Source organism: Orcinus orca, chromosome 12 (genome assembly GCF_937001465.1).
Source record: "Orcinus orca chromosome 12, mOrcOrc1.1, whole genome shotgun sequence".
Taxonomy (NCBI): domain Eukaryota; kingdom Metazoa; phylum Chordata; class Mammalia; order Artiodactyla; family Delphinidae; genus Orcinus; species Orcinus orca.
In genome coordinates this window covers 1,703,882-1,722,856 of record NC_064570.1, presented here as the reverse complement: position 1 = coordinate 1,722,856, position 18,975 = coordinate 1,703,882, and the positions used below count along the sequence as shown (strand labels likewise).

General features: G+C 49.6%; 1 protein-coding gene across 16 annotated transcripts in view; it reads left to right on the top strand.

Moving 5' to 3' along the window:
- Window positions 1-18,975, top strand: part of AFDN (afadin, adherens junction formation factor) — a 139,511-nt gene that overhangs the window by 100,278 nt on the left and 20,258 nt on the right. For all 16 annotated transcript variants that reach the window (XR_007470468.1, XR_007470467.1, XR_007470466.1 and 13 more), the window contains 8 exons: window positions 37-140; window positions 2,165-2,251; window positions 14,666-14,731; window positions 14,922-14,995; window positions 15,370-15,488; window positions 16,916-17,110; window positions 17,695-17,786; window positions 18,118-18,303. Coding sequence is in view for 12 of the 16 variants with exons in the window: in XM_033403980.2 (XP_033259871.2) it covers window positions 37-140; window positions 2,165-2,251; window positions 14,666-14,731; window positions 14,922-14,995; window positions 15,370-15,488; window positions 16,916-17,110; window positions 17,695-17,786; window positions 18,118-18,303 (923 nt within the window). In the remaining 4 variants the exon portion in view is untranslated. The remainder of the gene's footprint in view (window positions 1-36; window positions 141-2,164; window positions 2,252-14,665; window positions 14,732-14,921; window positions 14,996-15,369; window positions 15,489-16,915; window positions 17,111-17,694; window positions 17,787-18,117; window positions 18,304-18,975) is intronic.

Here is an 18,975-nt window from a genome sequence, read left to right as displayed (position 1 = left end):
TTTGCATTCTTAACAGTTTGCCTGTTTTCTCCGCAGGATTTTGCAGGTTAATTCCTCACCCGCGCTCGCCAGGCACGTGGACGATATATTTTGAAGGTGCAGATTATGAGAGTCACCTTACGCGGGAGAACACGGAACTGGCAAGTATCGTGACAATGACAGACGGACAAGGAAAAGAAGCGGGTGCCTTACGATTTGAAAATATTTTCTTTATTTTCAGGCCATGTCTGTATAGTTTTGTCTATAAACAAATGGTACTTTTAAAAATAAGGCATACTTAGACCCACAGTTACATCAACCATAATACCTATTTAAAATATATATTAATATGGTAGTCTCAATGGGTTTTATTAGAAAAGTTTTCTTTGGTAAAAGTATTTTGTTTTTTCTAGTCAGTTCTGCCTTGTCTTAAATGTGTGCCAAATCATTTACTAATATTTTGTATCTTTCTGAAAGAGCGGTCATCCCGGCATTCACTAGCCTCATAGATTTTAGGGAGAATTCTGCCTTGCTTCCCACAGAGATTTAAACAAGAAAGGGTGCTTTTCCTTGTCTTAGAAAGTGGTGCCAGACCAGAGTTGTCATATGCTACGTACACTAGCAAGTCATTCCAGGAAAAACACAAACAAATGAAATTTTTCCTTTTAGAACTCTTTTGTTCCATTCCATTTACCTTAAACGTTACCTTAAATGTAATTGCCTCTTAAGCCACGTAAGGGTTCAGGGGAGCCAAGCAGAGTGACCACACGTTGGGCAGGTGACTGTGGGCAGGGTCCGTGTGCTACGTGCGACGGACGTGGCAGTCAGTCCCCTGGCCCTGACACCAGTGTGCCCAGGCCAAGATTCAGGGATTCTCGTCTATGCAAAACAGCCACAAGTCTACTGAAGCTTTAGAAACTTCCTTGTGGTGTCCTAACTTACTCCTTACTCGAAACATTGTGCCTAGTACTTACCTGATTTCTAAGAAAACCAGAGTATGTAAGGTGACAACACTTAATGTAAGGTGAACAGTGTGATGTGTTTTGTATATTAAATTCAAAGTAATTATTTTTGCTTAGTAGCAAACTTTAGATTTGAGCATCTCCCAAAATTGAATTAGTTGGTGATTGCTGTTACACCAAGTAGATCACATTTAAGTACCGATACAGTGAATGTGCCGCTAATACTCTTTCCTAGCTGTTGTTTAGCTCATAGCAAGTAACAGCAGCAGCAATTTCTAATTCCCAGACGTCATAGAAAAACAAGTGCCTTAGATGGAATCACTGATTCTTTTCAACTTTCTAGTTTATTCATGGATCCCTGAGAAGATTTCAGGTCTTGATATTTTAAAAAGCTTTGTCACCTAATCTTATTTATTTCCCTTAAAATATTATCATCCAGACTTTGGTTCTGAATTAACAAGCCACGTGTACACTCGCCACTTCTTGGCCACGTGCCCGCGTACTTACGTGAGTAGCTGGCTAAATGCTGTCCGTGTGGGCCCTGGGAGTTTCTTCTCCACCTTTGTTGGCTCTTCCACGTGCGGTAGGGCGTGTACAGGACATGGAACTTCAGTGGCTAATTTTACTTGCTCATGTGTTGGTGGATCTGTTCAAAAACCGGCCTGTCTCATTGGTCGGTAACTTATTCCCCAGCCACGGGCTTCACAGAATCATGCAGAACTTTGGGTCCCACTGTCTGAAGCCTGTGGCTGCCGTATTTTTGCTGTTGAATTTTCTTTAAGAGACAGAGATGTGAGATCATCTTTGTCGTCACTGTTTTTGCAGTCCTCCCCATAAACAGTGTAAAGTAAGTGTAAATTTCTTTTTTAAAAAACACCTAGTAATTGGCGCTGAAAGATAATAAAGTAAAAATTTAATTTTATGATCAGGTTTTTCTCATGTGATAGTAATGCAAGGTTAGTTTTATTTTATAAATTAAGTTCTTTAGATGACATTTAAATAGCATCTGTGATGATTCATCTTTAAGGCTCTGGAGTCAAGACTATTGGTATTTACTTTTCCAGGTCACTCCAGGAGGAGTATCTGTGTTCGTTGATTTTTACTGTTTAGTCCTTTTCCACTCTCCGTTGGTTTCCTCTCCCCGCTACCGGAGAGAAAACGAGTGACCGAGTGGCGGTCCTTGCGTTTCAGGCCTGTGGTAAAGTTCTGTTTCCATCTCTTAGGCTCAGCCTCTGAGGAAAGAACCGGAAGTAATCACGGTGACCCTCAAAAAGCAGAACGGGATGGGCCTCAGCATTGTCGCAGCAAAGGTAGGACGGCACAGGTGGTGGCCGGGCTGCCAGCCTTCATTCTTGAGGCCTTGGACCAGCAGCTGTCGGGGCCGAGCTGCGCGTCCAGTTCTGCGTCTGGGAGGGGGCGAAGGCGTGGGAATGGAGCCCCGGGCTCGCTGCGTTCCCGGGGTGACTACTCCGCGGACGGGCCAGGGTGCGAGCTCCCCGAGCTGGGCAGGTGGTGCTCCCGGGGAGCCAGGGCGGGAGGGACCCGACACCCTGCTCCCGTGTCCGTGTGCAGCGGGCCCCCGGGTCCCTGGCCCCCCGCTGGCTGCAGCTCCTGGCAGCAGGGGTCCTAGAGGCCGCGAGCCGCGTGCACGCGCCACACGGGCACTGCAGCAAGGGAGCACCGCACGGCACGGCCCTGTCTGGGGAGAGCGGAGGGGAAAGAGGGCCTTCGCTCATTTTGAAGACTCTCCGTTGACAGGTGGGGTGTTCTGTTTCTCAGAGAAACGAAAGGGTTTGGAAGGAAGAAGGGACATGGTGCAACCGAGATTGTAGGGCCTTGGTGTGCAGGAGGCAGTACAGCGCCAGGACTAAAGCAGCCAGAGGGCCTTGGTGTGCAGGAGGCAGTACAGCGCCGGGACTAAAGCAGCCAGAGGGCCTTGGTGTGCAGGAGGCAGTACAGCGCCGGGACTAAAGCAGCCAGAGGGCCTTGGTGTGCAGGAGGCAGTACAGCGCCGGGACTAAAGCAGCCAGAGGGCCTTGGTGTGCAGGAGGCAGTACAGCGCCGGGACTAAAGCAGCCAGAGGGCCTTGGTGTGCAGGAGGCAGTACAGCGCCGGGACTAAAGCAGCCAGAGGGCCTTGGTGTGCAGGAGGCAGTACAGCGCCGGGACTGAAGCAGCCAGAGGGCCTTGGTGTGCAGGAGGCAGCACAGCGCTGGGACTGAAGCAGCCAGAGGAGCTGAGCCTCTGCATTAGCACGTGGAAGGCAGGTGTGGTCTGGGGCACAGCATCACCTGGGCTCACCCAAGGAGGCCAAGGAGCCAGGCCAGAGCCTCGCAGGCCAGGACTCACGCTCACCCCTTCCAATGCGGTCCCGCTCGTGGGCCATGTTTCCCGCCTGTCGTGATCAGGTGGGCCCACAGCTCAGAACGCTGGGGGATGTGAGCGGGAAGTTACAGGCCGCAGACTGTTTTCCTCTTTGCTCAGCGAGTCAAATGCCCATTTTCAGGGCGGGAAAAAAGTTATTAGGATAAAAATTACCCCACCATACTCCAGTATACAGGAAAAACGTAACGTCCGCATTTTCTGATTTTTACATGTATATATGTATATAAAAATCTTATTTCAGATACGTGTCTTACTTGAGATTTGAAATTCTCCTGATCTCTTTCAGTACAAAGCTACCTGTCTTCTGTAGGTTTAAGTAGGATCTACTTAAGTGTCTCTGGGCCCTTCCCTCTGGCCCGAGTCCTGAGTGTAGCGAACAGTGAGGCACCGCGTGAGCGCCCCCCAAACCCCCTCTGGCCGGCCTCTGGCCTCGCCCGGCTGCCAGGTGTCCGTGGGCAGCTAGGACAAGGAGCCAGGCTGGGAGTCGCCGTCCAGCCTTGTCCCCGTGCCTGCGGTTGCCGGCGAGAGGCAGGAGCGAAGGGCGCTAGCCCCAGGGCTCCGCCGCGCCAGGTGCGTGGCCGGGGTCGGTGAAGAGCAGCCGCAGGAAGCCCTCTCCCTGCCAGCGCGGAGTCGGGGTCAGCGAAGGCCCCCGAGGAGATGCCTCGTGCGCTGGACCTCGGAGGGTGAGCCGTGAAACCTGGCGGAGGGGCGGGCACAGGCTTTGCGGCCCCGGGGCCAGCGCGCGGAGGCAAGGGGAGCCCTTGGAGGCGGCCCGAGAGCAGGCGAGGCCGGACGCCGGGCAGCAGGGTCTGCAGGCCCCCGTGGGGCCCAGGCGGGCAGACGCTCCGCTCCGCGGGCGTGTGGTCACAGCGGGAAAGCGGGCAGGGCAGTGGTCAGTGAGGCGTGTGGCCGGGTCCCCAGGACGCTGATTCCAAGAAGCCCGAGGGCTTGCTGCAGTTCAGGCTTTAGAGGGAGTAGCCACTGAAGGGCTCACGTAAGACGTGGTGGCGTCAGAGTGCAGTCCTGAGAGTTTATTCCTCCTGCCTTGGAGAGCGTGGTCCGGGGGGCTCAGAAGTGCAGCCAGGGGCTAGTGAGGGAGCTACGCCTGGTTTTGCAAGTGGGAGGAGTGTCCGCTCAGCGGGGGAAGGAGGTGGCGGCGGAGACGGAGGCCGGGCAGCCGCGGCAGCACGTTTACTTGTGGACCAGTGTGGCGTCGCTGGGACAGACACCCCTGCAGGCAGCCGGGCCCCAGCGCGTCCGCTGCTGCAGGGCTGCCAGCTTCCGGTGCGCCTGCCGGGCCCCGGCGCGTCCGCCGCTGCAGGGCTGCCAGCTTCCGATGCATCTTGGGCGCTGATGTGTATTCGTTGAATGGCAGCTTTCACCTTGGCTGTTGAACGGGGTGTGTGTAGTGAGTGGAAGAGAGAAATATCAGTGTATCCCGGGTCTGTCTTCAGCAGCTGGGCGTGTGGGCGTGTTTACTGAAGGTGGAGCTCCTGAAAAGGAGCACGTTTTGGCAGGGAGAGAATCGAGAGCTCAGTTTTGAGCGTGTTAGATTTGAGAGCTGGGTGGATGCCTGTTGAGCTGGGCAAGCGAGCACGTTATCGCATGCATCGCCGGATACCCGAGTGCGGAACTCGGAGGGAGGGTCAGAGGCATAGGGTGCTCTAAGGGGGTAAGAGCAAGCTCTAGTAACCAGATGGCGTGCCGTTTTCAGGCATGAAAAAGTGTGTCAATGTCTGTTCTTACAATGAGACACGACTCCAGCAGTTCACCTGTGGACTCCATGGCTTTTTCTCCAGCAGAGCTGTAGTCTCTCTGGTGCTCACAAAGGAATGTTGAGCAGGAGTGAACAAGTCCTGTGATGGGCCCACGTTGCTGAAACGCCGCTCTGTGCCTGATGCCCGGCTAGGGCAGTGTCAGCCCTCATGACAGCGCAGGTGGCCTCGGGAGAGTCCAAGGCCGTGCGGCGAGCGCGGGCAGCCGGGGTGCTCGCAGAGCTCTGCGTCCTCCGTGGTGGGCGCCCGGAGCAGAGCGCTTCCCGCCACACGCACGCTCAGTGTGCCCGCACCTCGAGTCTCGGGGAGAGGAGCCTGAGGGCGTTTCCAGCTGGTCCCTGAGGATCACACAGTGCCGTCACCTGTCATTTTGTTCCTGTTAGACACAGAAGAGCCCGCGGCCGCTGTGTTGAATTTTACCCCCGTCACCCTTGCTTGCGTCTGTGTTTTGGTCTTTTCCGTGAGCTCCTGCGGCCTTTGTGTTCGGCTCCGTTCTTCTTTACTTCTGCCTAATTAGCATGTGGCCTCGCGGCCGTGAGCCTGGGCAGGGTTCTGATGTCAGCCCGCCGACGCCCCTTCCAGGCTGCGGCTGTTTTATGGGATCCAGATGCCTTGGAACCGTCGTGCGCTGTCCACTCTGTGAAACCCTGCTTTGGGGACGTTTGGGGCGCTACTTCTCACTCAGCTGAGGGCCAGCACGGTGCTTCCTGTTTAATTTGGATTTTTTAAATAGCAACCGTTCCCTCCTTTTTATTTTTCTAGCTCTTTTTAAAGTTTAATAAAGTACAAAGTAAATGAAACTCTGAGCTTGCCCGGTTACGTAAGAGTCCGAGTGTTGCATCGGTCTGGCTGCAGTTGCTCAATGCCGTCCGGGTTGTGGCGTCCAGCTCAGCTTCGTGGTGGCGAGCCTTGAGAGGCCAGCTGTGTGCCGCTGTTGCCACCGGGGGAAGTAGACAGTTGTGTTTCAGCTGGAGAAGCTGGTGCGCCCGAGAGGCCAAAATGTGGCTCTCTGTTGTCGGAAGAGCAGAGTCTGTGGTGAGTCTCTTCGGGGCCGTGGTGGACGCGGATGTTCTCTTTAGAGTCTGCTTTCCCTCCACGGTATCGTGCTTCAACCTGTCCGGGGTTCACTCGCCCGTGCAGCAGCCGTGTAAGGGAGCTCGTGATTACACACCCAGATGTTTACTGCTCTGTAGCTGAGCACTGTGGATTCCTGAGGTTCGTGAAGCTCTAAGGCTTCTGTGTACTTTTTATACAAGAAAAACCATTAATCTACTCCTGCCGGTTGTAGTATAGTGAAAGTTGCTTGAAACAGTGGTAGCTGCTGCTGTAGAATTTGCCCAGGACATGCAGGAATCTCCACAGTGCAACTTCTTCTGGGCCGCTTTAGGTGCTTTTTACTGCAGGCTTTCTCCAAAACCTGGTTTTTCGAAAAGTGAGCATAAAAGTGACAATTTGAAAGGTACTTAGGATATTTTACTATTTTATTTAAAAATGAATGGTTAATTGAATCTTAGTTTGTGCTTTGACTATATACGGTTTTTAAGGTGTTAAATCTTAGCTTAAAACACAAAATAAAATTCCTGTGCCTTAAAAAGGAGAGGCTAAAAGCAGTGTTTATTGATCGTACTGCCTTTTCACCACTTAGAAAGCGAGTGTGAACTACAGTTTAGTCCTTTAAGGAATTTGAGACCTTCACCCTTGTGTTCCTTAGTGACCTTATTGGGACCAGGTGGGAAAGACCTAGTCAAAGAAATGAGTTGGGAAATTCTCAGTTCCCTTTTAAGATCAATTCCAAAGTCCCAGGTGACTGCAGTTTCTCCCGTGGACAGGCCAGGAATAACTTTCCGTTAAGTTGTGCAAAACGACCGAGTGCCCTGCGTGGCTGTTGGCTGATGAATTTGGAAACAATGTTTTATATTTCTGTCCTAATAGTAAATTATATAAAAGAACAGTGTTTTACCTATACGTTTACAGTAGTGGCCTACGTGCAAAGTTCTTGGGTCCACTGAAATAACTGAATTCAATTACAATATTAAAATAATGTAAAGCAGAGCCCTCTTTTCACGTGGTGGTTGGTACACGTAGAGAATGACGGTATTTGTAGGGTCCCCGGGTGGAGGGATTGGCTGTGGAGCAGCCCAGTCTGGCGAGGCCCAGACAGCCCCGGGGCGCCTGCCTGAGCCGTGCAGGAACCGACGGGTCACCTTCCTTGTCTCACTCTTGAGCCACAGACGCTCTGAGGCTCCTGGGGAAGCTGCCCCTTTCGCCCTGGAGAACGCTCCTTGCACCCTGGGTCGTGCGCCCACGCTTCCGGGCTCCAAGGCCTCCTGCAGCCCATCTGTAGGGCCCAGTTCAGAATCAGTGTGGTTTGCTTCCTTTACTTTACGGAGAGTGAAAAGATAGATGACACAGCGTTGTTTGTTTGTGCTTTATGCAAACGGTAGAAGATGGGCAGAGCTGACCCTGGAGCGTGCGTCTCTGGCAGAAAGGGCACTTACCACGCCAGTGCCGTCCAGGCTGCTAGGGTGGAGAGTGTCTCAGGTATGAGTTTGAAAACTGATTGTTTCAGAACTAAGGTAATGGCTACCAAAAAGAGAGAGCCTGACAATGTTTTAAAAACTCTAGTCTGAATTTTAGTAGTTTATGAATCAGAACTCTTGTCTGACTAGAACTAAAGCAGCTCCGAACACTGAGGAAGGGGCGGGTGGGCAGAGCATTGTACTGAATCTGCCTGATGAGTTTTAAATACTCCTGGCTCTCAGGTCAGCCCAGCCCACTGATTGTTTGAAAGCCTTTCGCGAGGGTGCAGGCTGTTTCCACGCCGGGAACAATAGGCTGAACCCATGCTGCTGTGGCTGGCCAGTCTGTCTTCCTCCTGCTGCTGCCTTTTTTTTTTTTTTCGGCGGGGCGGGGGATTGTGTTTTAATGATGTTTTTATGCTGTAACTCATATCACACTCCCACACTCACTCAGACATTGCAGCTGGAATGTTTGAAGCGGGGTTCTTTCTGATTGAGTCTCTCTGAGCGGGAGGTGAGAGCACCTGTGCTTCAGTCTTTCCCAAGGTGCCTTAGAAGATTTAGAGCAAACAAGATGTTTAGGAGCAGCCTTTTCTAAACTTGTAGCCGGTTCTCATCGGATACATCAGGCAGCTGACTGACAGGTGCGTGTTTCTTTAGTTCTGGGGAAGGCGCAGTGCGGCTTCTGCTGTCTGTCGTTCTGTTTGGGCATCATTTTTGTCAGCTGACCGCCGTTCTCTCGTGTACCTATTCTGCAGGTAAATTCCAGGTGTGGTGTTGCTTCACCCCCTTCAACCTCTGCCCTTTCCTTCTCTCCTCCTCTTCTCAGACTCCTTCTCCTCAAGCCTCCTTCTCTCCCTTTTAAGGGAAAGGAAACAGCTCCAGGATGCACTTTAAGGTTAAATACTGAGACCACACAGGAGTGACCTTTGTTATTTCACTTTAACTGCTTTTTTCAGGACTGAGGATCTAGCCCTCTGCCTTCTTTTGTGCCCCTGGCTAGTGTGTGTGGTCCCCATTCTCTAACCTCCCGAAATTACGTTAAAGGCCACAAATGCCAAACAGCTCGAGTGCTGTACTGCGTGTTACCCTCATCAGTGCCTCTGGAAGGGAAAGTGTGGTTTTGATTTTTTTAAATGGACTTTTAATATTTAATTCCAAAGTTGTGTCTAGTGAAATCCGTAATTCCTGATGCCTTTGGAAACACATCACTGCTTTCCAGAAGGCAGTTTTTAAAAAGGAATTTGATTTGTCAGGTGAGGAATGGATAGTTCCAAATGGTTATGCTTACTCTGTTCATTTTAATTTTACAAATAACATGGACCAAAAATACAATAATATCTTTTCAAATGCCGGTTTAGACAACTTTAGGCAAGTAATTCTTAAAATACTTTATATATTTACTTATTATACTGTGGTTCTCTTCTCATCGTTGGAAATCAGGGTGTGTAATGTTAGCGTATATATTGTGTTGCAGTTAGACCTTGTTTTTACACAGTTATCTGCATAATTATAGATTATTGCTAGTATCTTTGGTTACTAATAACATAGATATGCCATGAAAAGCTTATAGTTTTAGAGCAGTGATGTCCAATAGAAATAGAATACGTGGGCCGTGTAGGTAATTCAGAATCTTCTATTAGCTACATTTAAAAAAATAAAAGAATCTGGAATTAACTTTAATAGTGTGTCTTCTTTTATGTAGTTATGATTTCAACGTGTAGTCATATCAGTCGTTAGTGAGACATTTTAGATTCTTCTTTTGCACACTCAGTCTTTGAAGTTGGGTGCGCTTTGCACTGAGCTACACATTTCGGTTTGGACGAGCCGCATCCCAGCGCCCAGCAGCCCCTGGACCTCGTGGCTGCCGCGCCAGACACGCCTAACGTGCCTTCACCAGCGAGCGTCTGGAAAGCGCTCTGCGTACATTCCTATTGTTGGCTTTTGGTCAGTGCTTAGGCAGCTCATCTTTACGTTCTTCTAATGACAGATGTGATGCCTTGATACGTAGCAGCAAAAAGGTATAACTTGTGGACTCCGTTTTCATTTCTTAATTAGAAAAGTAGAATTACCATAAAATGCATTTTAATTTTGGGCGTATGTAAATAAAAGAGGAACTTAATAGAATTTGTCGAGTAAATTTTTTTAAAGTTCAGTCTTACTGGGCTAGTGTGTGCATTATTGTGTAGAAATGAGACATAAGTGGTTTAATATTTCTGGAATTAATAAATTTTGCTTTATTCATTTTTTTGTCATAGTCTATAGCGTTTTTATTTTTATTCAGATGAAATGGGGTGGGAGGCAGAGAGCTCTGTAATGTTAAGGAATGATTGTCTTTTCCAAGAGCTGACCTGTTCCCAATACAGATGGCACACAGCTCACCAGCTCCCCGTCTCCCCAGTCACGGGGGCCGTTCCAGCCAGGGCTGCTCTGGCCAGATTGAGGCCTTGGATCACCTCAGCGTTGCTCAAAGATTGCGGTCTTTGGGGTGGAAAGTAACTATCCATGGCGATTTTATAGAGAGAGAGGGAGGGAGAGAGAGAGTGTAAGAAATTCCGTAGAGTTCTTTCATCTCCAGGTGGTATATTCATCTTTGATTTTGTTTTTCTAAAGTAGTTACCGGTGGAACTGTAATTTATCTGTACAGCAGTTGCATTTACAGATTTTTATGGCCAGTTTATAGTCATGAGCTACCCACGAAGTACAGATAAGATTCAAATAAGGAGAGATGGGAGAGATCCAGCCTGGAAAGAGGGAAGGGCCTCCCCGTAGAGACAGGCAGTCTGCAGAAAGGGACACGCTGACAGACGTGTAGGCAGAGTGCTCTGTTAAGTAAAGAATATTCACTAGGTAAATAGTGCGAGGTTGAGACCACATTTGGAAGATTCAAATGCCAACCAAAGTTTGGATACCTCTTAGAGCAGCGGTCCCCAACCTTTTTGGCACCAGGGACCGGTTTCGTGGCAGACAGTTTTTCCACGGACTGGGGGGGTGGCCCAGGCGGTGATGTGAGCGGTGGGGGTGGATCAGAGCAATGGGGGGATCCGGAGCGGATTATGAAGCTTCCCTCGCTCGCCCGCAGCTCACCTCCTGCTGTGCGGCCCAGCCGTTGGGAACCCCTGTCTTCGAATATTACTTATGTATCTCCTTACCCCCGAGAGTCTTTTTAAAAGATCATCTTTTATCATGGTGCTTTGTTGATGACTTTTAACTAAAGTCAGTTTTTATGACGAACCTTCAGTAGAGCTTTTAGATGCTCGTGGTCTTCTGAATTGAGGTCTCTAATAATCATGACCTCTCGTTTCTTCCTTGTGACAAGGAAGCATAAATTGAACTTACTTGGAACTAAAAGGAGCGGCTGTGACTTAGAATTTAGGTAACTTCCCGTCATGCGAGGCAGTAAGTCCAGCAGTTCCTCAGCGCCATGCCTTCCTCGCCACTGCTGCCTGACAGCGGTGGGTCCGAGTGTCTCAGAAATGCTTGAGGTTTCTAACTTTTTACGCCAGTGGCGCCGTGTTGCCAGCCCCCAGATAACGCGCATAGCAGCTGCTGCTTAGCCTGCCAACGTATTCATTCAGTAAGATTCTGGATTTCCCCAGAGAGGGTTTTTAGAATAAGGAGTTGACCCCATTGTTGTAGCCTGACTGCAGGGATTTTGGGAAGCGGCCCTGGCAGGGAGCTAGGGGAGGAGCCGCCTGTAACCGTCTGAGGGAACACAGGAAATCCCATGGGAACGTGAGCCAGCGAGAGGTCGCATCCTGCCTGGCCTTGGCAGGGTGAGCGGGCCGGCAGGTGGGCCTAGGGGTCCAGTGATACAAGGACTTTGGCAGAGCCGTTGCATCCGAAAGTCGTTGTGTGGTGAGAACAGCATAAATAAAAGCAAGGACCTGGCAGCTGGGGGTGGGAGGGGGGATGTGCAGGGCAATCAGGTGGGCGTGGTGTGCTTGAACTTGAACTTGGGTGCCCACTGACAGATAGCTGGTGACCTGTCGGGTCAGGAGAGCTTTGTTGGAGGCGTGCGCTTCCGGAATGGGAATTTTGTGAGGCAGGTTGGATAGAGGGGGCCAGCGGGTGAGTCATAAGGAGGGTTTTCCTCATTTTGCCAGAATTTTTCTGAAACTTATAATGTAAACTAATGCTTGTTTAAAGATGTGACTTCATTAAAAAAAATTTTAGATGATGCTATCAAATATCTATTACAGGATCGGTTACTTGAATACTTAAACCTTAGGTTTATTAAATTTCGTATTGCATGTAATGCGGAATAAATTATCTGTTTAAAAACATTAGGTTTTGGGGTTATTTCAGTGCTGCTTGCAGCTCATGTGGAGTCTGCTGCATTTAAGCCTGTGTATTAGTTGTCTAAAATACAGAGCGGTCGTGAGATCCTAGAGCCCGGTAGTTACCCGCAGGCGTGTGATTACTGGTCTAAAGGAAGAGGTTGAAGACAGGAAGTAATAATGTAGTGAAGCTACAGTTTATCGTGGACGTGCAGCCGGGGCATCTTCCTGGAGGGAAAGCTGTGACTAACGGAGGCCCTGACGGGTATGCAGCGAAAAGCGCGTTTGCGAGTTCTTGGTTTATCCGGAGGAAGCAGAACAGCATTTTCATGGTTTTCTTGCACTTTCTATTTTGTGACTTTAAAAGGATTAAAGTTTTCTTATCACTTTAATTTGTCCAAATAAATGAGATTTTTTTCTTTATTAATAATAATCTTTCATACCAGAAATGGGGAGGAGGGCTTGATTTATTGTTTTAAAATATCCAAATATGTATTTGGTATTTTGTTTACGTCAGTTACTAAAAATACTGTCTTACTGGTATTACTGCTAGAGATTTCTTTTGTCAAAGGTAGTAGTGATTGACTGTCTTATTAAAAGTACAATTTTTATTATCTAAATTAGAAGGACAGTATTGCATTCCCAAAAATTAATGCTTGTGAAAATGTAGTGTGTCCATTCACACTAAAAACTGGGATTTTGAAGTCTAATAGTCAGTCAAATAGAGAGCAGAAGAAAAAAGTAACTATGCTTTTAGAACCTTTCCCCCAAAATCTGGCCTTGTTACAAGGAAATAATCACGCAGTGTTTGCAGAAAAAGAGAAAGAGGGATTTTCAGTACCCCGGTCAGAAATATTATCTGACATCCGCAAAGAAAACTACTCTAGAATATGAGCTCCTTTGGGGGTGGGGACGTGGGGAGGTGTCTGTTTTGTTCGTTCACGTACCCAGAGAGCTTAGGGTGGTACAGGCATTCAGTGACTATTTGCGGAATGAACGCAGCTGTTATTCAAACAGCCCAATTAGGTAATTAGTCATAGATCACATCGAAGTATAGAATGTTATTTGAAGGAGTCATTTAATTAGGTAATATAGGAGGGGTGCCCACTTTAACAGATGGGGCAGGGGGGCTGCCCTAGATGTAGTGTCCCACGGATCATCTTAGGCCTCAGGTTCAAGGCAACCATACTGGCACAAGGGAAGTCAGATGAAAGCTGTATTTATTGCTTTTTTGCTAAGCGATAGGCTAAAATTCAGAAAGTTCCCGTTTATTTAGTGACTATATATACATATACGTACACACGTGTGTGTGTGTGTGAAATTTCAAATGTACCCAGAAAAGTACAGTATTTCCCCAGTATGCCAGTAATTTTTTACGTGAGGCAGAAGGGCCAGCTGAGTCCTCGGGGCATGTGGTTGGGTGTCTGGACCGGGCAGGAGACGTGTAATGAGGCAGGGTGGTGGATGTCGACGTATAGACAGACAGAAACGGAGAGGGGTCTTGAGGGGAACAGTCGGGAAACCTCAGCCAGAGGGTCAGGAGCTGCTGAGGAGAATACGGATTTTACTTGCCGTGTGTAGAGCTTTTGTAGAATCAGCTCCCAGATAATGTAACCCCAGGAAACCTGGAGTGGAGCTGTTGTGTTGAGGCAGTGTGTATGGTCTTCAGAAAGAGGTAAGTGGTAGGTGCTCTTAGGCTCACAAAACGGCACCCCTGCTGGGTCTTCCCTGAGGCGGGAGGTTGGGCAGACTGCCCTCTTTCACCCCGTTCTGTTAACTAAAGGGAAAACTAAGTTTTCAAGTGGAAATTTGGGAGTTCCAGAGTGTTGTAGAAAATGGGTGTCAATTAAGTCATTGGTTGAACTATCTTTATACCTTTCTGTGATACCTTATGTTTTTGCTTTTGTGATACAATATTTCATAAGTACTGAGGTTCGAGCTGAGAAATACGTTCTCAGTTGTAGAATATTGGTAGTGACATCCAAATGACGTTTCATACGTATGAATGCTTCCTTTGGTGGCCCTAATAAATTATCTGAAATTCAGATGTTACGTTGGAGTTGTAACGTCCAAATAGAACACTGGCGATTCTGTAAGGCAATTGTATCTATTTCTTACATCCGCCTCACAGAGGTTCCTTGCCCGTCCGTGATGTAACGTGCAGCGAAGCTAGTGCACGCGCGCGTCTGCGCGGGCTGGTGCTTGTAGTTCAGGACTTCCTTAGGGTTACAACGCGTGATCCTTAAATTGCAGCAGTGTAGAGCATTTTCTGCAGAATTGTCTCTACCTAAGTCCCTCTTCTTGTTTGCCACAAGAAGGTTTTCCTTGTTTTAGATTTTAAACTTCAAGGGTGTAAGGGGAGGTGGGTAAGCTTTGGAACGCAGAAACCCTCTGGTGAGCTGCTCTTGTATCGAGGTGAGTAGCAGTGCTTGCTGCGAGCGTGGCCCACATACACTTGTGCCGCCAGGACTCACCTCTGCCTGCAGGACTGCAGGTCGGTCGTGGTCACCTCGCCAGCTGACTGGTGATTGACTGATTTTTCAGAAGTAGTTTTTCTTAATTTGGAAAGACAAAGTAGGTGCATTTCCTGTTAGTTTCTTTATATTTACTGGAGTGTTAATTCTATTAATATAGTTTTCGCAATTCTAATTTTCATGTAAAAACAATAGCTAAGACTTTACTTACAGTCATCTATATGCATGTTTTATTTTTACGTTTCTTACTGTGTATTTTCAGTGCGGTGTTTTCCACCTTGTTTTTGTTTAGGGTGCTGGTCAAGACAAACTTGGAATCTACGTCAAGTCTGTTGTAAAAGGAGGTGCTGCTGACGTGGTGGGTATGACTCTTAAAGCGGCCAGCTCTCAGTGCGTCGTGTGTTTAACAGACGACATGCGATGTTCCGGCTGTTTTAGTCTGTGGAAAACCCAAGTCTGCGCGTACTTACCGTTGGCTTCCTCTCCCCCCTTCTCCCTCTGCTGTCCCCCCCTCCTCTCCTGTCCGCATGCCTTCCGGGTGTGTTCAGGACGGGCGGCTGGCTGCAGGTGACCAGCTCCTCAGCGTGGATGGACGGAGTCTGGTAGGACTCTCTCAAGAAAGGTATCGTTTCTTTATTTGTTTAAAGCTTAAGAAGAGCACTTTTTAGGGATATTTCATATTAAATTTTGGAATTGGAAGACGAAAAACCATGCTAAAAACTATGCCCTTCCTCTCTAAGTGTAAAAGTCTTAGGGTACATGAAAATTATGTATTTTAGTCTGAATACGTTTCTTTGACTCTTAGCACTTGCTGAAATTTCTGGAAGTCATCTACTGTTCTTATTGATAGTCAGAGGGAGGGAGTCTGTCAGAACTTGACTCAGGCTGGCGGGTGAGGCCGGCGGGCGTGCTGGCCTCGCCCTGACCACAAGCTGCCGTGGTGACAGGACGGGTGCCTGAATCACTTCTCTTACAGCCGTGATGCTCTCTTCCCAGGGCAGCAGAACTGATGACAAGGACAAGCTCCGTGGTGACGCTGGAAGTAGCAAAGCAAGGAGCCATTTATCACGGTCTTGCTACCCTGCTCAATCAGCCGTCGCCCATGATGCAGAGAAGTAAGGACTGCGGGTCGCCGCCGCCCCCATTGACTGCTGCCAGTCGTAGCTCATGCTTACTGATCACCTGCCGTGTGCCAGGCTTTTTCCAGTCGTGGCCTCGTCTAATACTCACAGACCCTGTGGAATAGGCCCTGTTGTCGTTACTACCCCGGTTTTAAAGAAGGACGCGAGGCTGAGCGCGGTGCCCAGGATTACTAGATCATGGGCTGCTGGGGCCGGTCGCGCTATGGTGGTGGTAGTTTATTAGGGCCTCCCCCTCCGCAAGAGCCACTGACAACGTGCACACGCCTGGTGACTGCAGGGGACCCCGCACGTTCCACATGCCAGCAGCACTCGGGGCACTTGGTCGGTAGTAAGTGGAGGAATGACTTTTCATCTTTGACAGACAAACACACACGGGATATAAAGCCTTCAAAGAACAAGTAGAATCCTCTCCCGAAGGAATGTTTACACGCGTGTGTACGAATAGTTGTTTCAGTCTTGCGTGCCCTGAGATAGGGCATGACTGTTATGTAGAGAGTTCACTTTAACTAAAAAGCTCAGTTTTTGAATAAATAATTCGTTGGTGGGAACCGTGGTTTTGTAGTACATCAAAAACCTCAGAATAAAATCAGGATAAATGTGGGGCTTTGTAAAGAATTAGTTGAGAAACCAGGGGAAAACCATTATGATGCCCATTGTCTGTGAAATCCCCACATACTTTGCATGTCCTTGGCTGGCTGTGTACATCCCCAGAGCCGGTGCCCTGGGCGAGCCCGGAGCCCATGCCTAGTAGTGACTGCAGCCGAAGCGCTGAGAGCCTGGACCAGACAAACACAAGGCCTTCGCACGGCACTGCGGTTTTGCTTTGTTCATGACATGGTACTTAGCATATTGGTTGTCTGATGTCTTAGTTTATAGTCATTTGAAAGAAGCAGACTAGATGATGAGTTTAGGACCAACGGGGGAAACTACTGGAATAAATAATAGGTCAGGGCCGTTGAGTGAGAGGACAGGAAAGCTAAAAAGTAAAGAGTGAGTAATCACAGCGGTGACACAGCGGTTCCCGATGAGGACAGCAACCCTGCGTGATTAAAGGAATTAAGACACATTTTAAAAACTGAGGGAAGCGAGTTGATGTTTCAGCCAGAAGAGTCACTTTAACAGTAACCCTGTTGCCTAAGCAGGTACGCTAGTGAGAAAATGAGCTTTGAAAGAGTAGTTTCTCTCGTCAGTGACCCTTAAATGTTGCTTCCTTTGAAAACTGCCTAGAGATTCTTCAGAAAGATTTTACTTTTATATAAAAATCACCTCATTTCTTCTGGTAAAAACAGATTCTTGTGGAGTTTTAAGTATTTGTAGCTTCACCTTTCCTTTAAGACTAAACGGTGTTTAAGATAAGATCTTGAACAAAGGAACAGATCTTGAAGGTGTTTTGATTTCAGTTTCAGATCGTCGTGGATCAGGTAAACCCCGACCAAAGAGTGAAGGTTTTGAGCTCTATAACAATTCAGCTCAAAACGGGTCCCCGGAGAGCCCTCAGATGCCTTGGGCAGAATACAGCGAACCAAAGAAGCTGCCTGGCGACGACAGGCTGATGAAAAACAGGGCTGACCACCGCTCCAGCCCCAACGTCGCAAGTAAGAGGAGCCTCGCGGCCCTTCTCCCGTCGAGACGCGCGCCCCGCCACGTGCCCGCTCACAGCCAGAGGGAGGAGGGCGCCCCGGCTTTGCTGCGCGTTAAAAGAACATTATTACCTGCGTAGATTAGCCACCTGGGATGTGTTTTTCATGAAAGGTGCTACAGCTAAGGTGCTAACAGGAAGTAAAAACTAGTCCGGGAACGTCGATTCCTGGATGCTCCGGGCAGGTACACTGATGAGGGGGGAGCACAGGTTGCTGGATGCCCCGTGGGGCAGCAGACAGTCTTTATGGTGTTAAAGGGTTGTCAGCAGGAAGCAGCAGCTTCCTGGGAGGAGACATGCCCCAGATACCAGGTTCGCAGATACAGCTTCGTGGCTCCGGGCTCTTGATGATTCAGGAGGCGGGAGTGGGCGAGGTGAGCCCTCACCTCCACGCGCCTTGTTTCTGTGTCTGTGCTCTCGACGCCTCGCTGGCGGCGTGCAGGTGCCCGGCGCGCGGTTACTGCCTGTAAAGAGCTCTCGCGATGTTACGTCGGGCTTGTTTATTTAACATTAGCTTTCTTTCCTGTTTTCCACCAACAGATGAGCCCCCTAGTCCCGGCGGGAAAGGCGCCTATACCTCTGGGACAGCGGCCAAGATAACGTCCGTCTCCACTGGAAACCTCTGCGCTGAGGTCTGAGACGTGAGCACACAGATGCTCCGGCAGCAGACCCTTGGGTTCCCCCAGGGGGCCTGAGTTATCTAGGAAAATGTTCTCACGGTTTCTGGTTCCTGAGTGTTTGGGTTTTGAATTTTTAATATAATGGGTAATGAGCTTTCAGTTAGTAAGCCGGGGCAAAATAAAATGTTTTTTAATTATTCTCGGTACAGGATCCAACACTTTAAATTTTTAACACCGTTTGTAAAATACACGGACCCTGCTTTAAAAGCGGGCCTTGGAAGTTAGATCGGTCTGCGGTGCGGACTGCGGAGAGCTCAGCTGCCTTCCCTCTGCCCGTCTGCAGGAGCAGACCCCTCCTCCCCGAGCCGAGGCCTACCCCATCCCGACGCAGACCTACACCAGGGAGTACTTCACCTTCCCGGCCTCCAAGTCCCAGGACCGCACGGCTCCTCCTCAGGACCAGTGGCCCCGTTACGAGGAGAAGCCCCACATGCACACGGACAGCAGCCACTCCAGTACTGCAGTCCAGGTGAGAGGGGCGGGGTCCCGACACGTCCTTGGCCCTCGAGGGGACCGGCTTGCGGGAAAACGGAGGGATTTCCGGGGCACAGCTGCCATTTTCTGCAGAGCAGCACTGCTGGTCCTCTCTTTGTTTCTCTCGGGTTTCGTGGTCACCTGAGGAAGAGGGCATAGGAGGGAATACTGAGCGTGAAAGGTGGTTCTCTGCTCTCTTGCTGAAGGCTTCACTAGGGTCTGTAGGCGAGGCTCACTGATCCTGGAGTGGGGCGGGGGGGGGAAGCAGGAGGCGTCCCCGGCACTCGGCGCGCACCGGCGGCTGTTCCAAGCCCCGGGAAAGCTGAGACGGCCGTGGTCCCGCCCGTGAAGCTGAAGCTGAAGCTGGGGTGGGACGCTCACCTAGACCGTAATCACGGGAGCTGGGTTCTGAGCTGAGGGTACGAGGCGCGAGGAGGGTTGCCTCGGCAGGGGCAGCGTGAGCGAGGCCGGGAGGAGCCCCGTCTGACGGGCCCGGGCACGAGTCGCCTGGCTGTTCTGTTCGCCCTGAGGCAGACCTCCTTCCGTGCGTGGAGGCACGGGGGTTGGACAGCGCCAGGGACCTGCATGCCTACGGCCTGTGAGTGCTGTTTGCCTCGGCCTCCCAGCGTGGGTAGTAAGCACCGGAGGAGGGCCAGGGAGCTGAAGG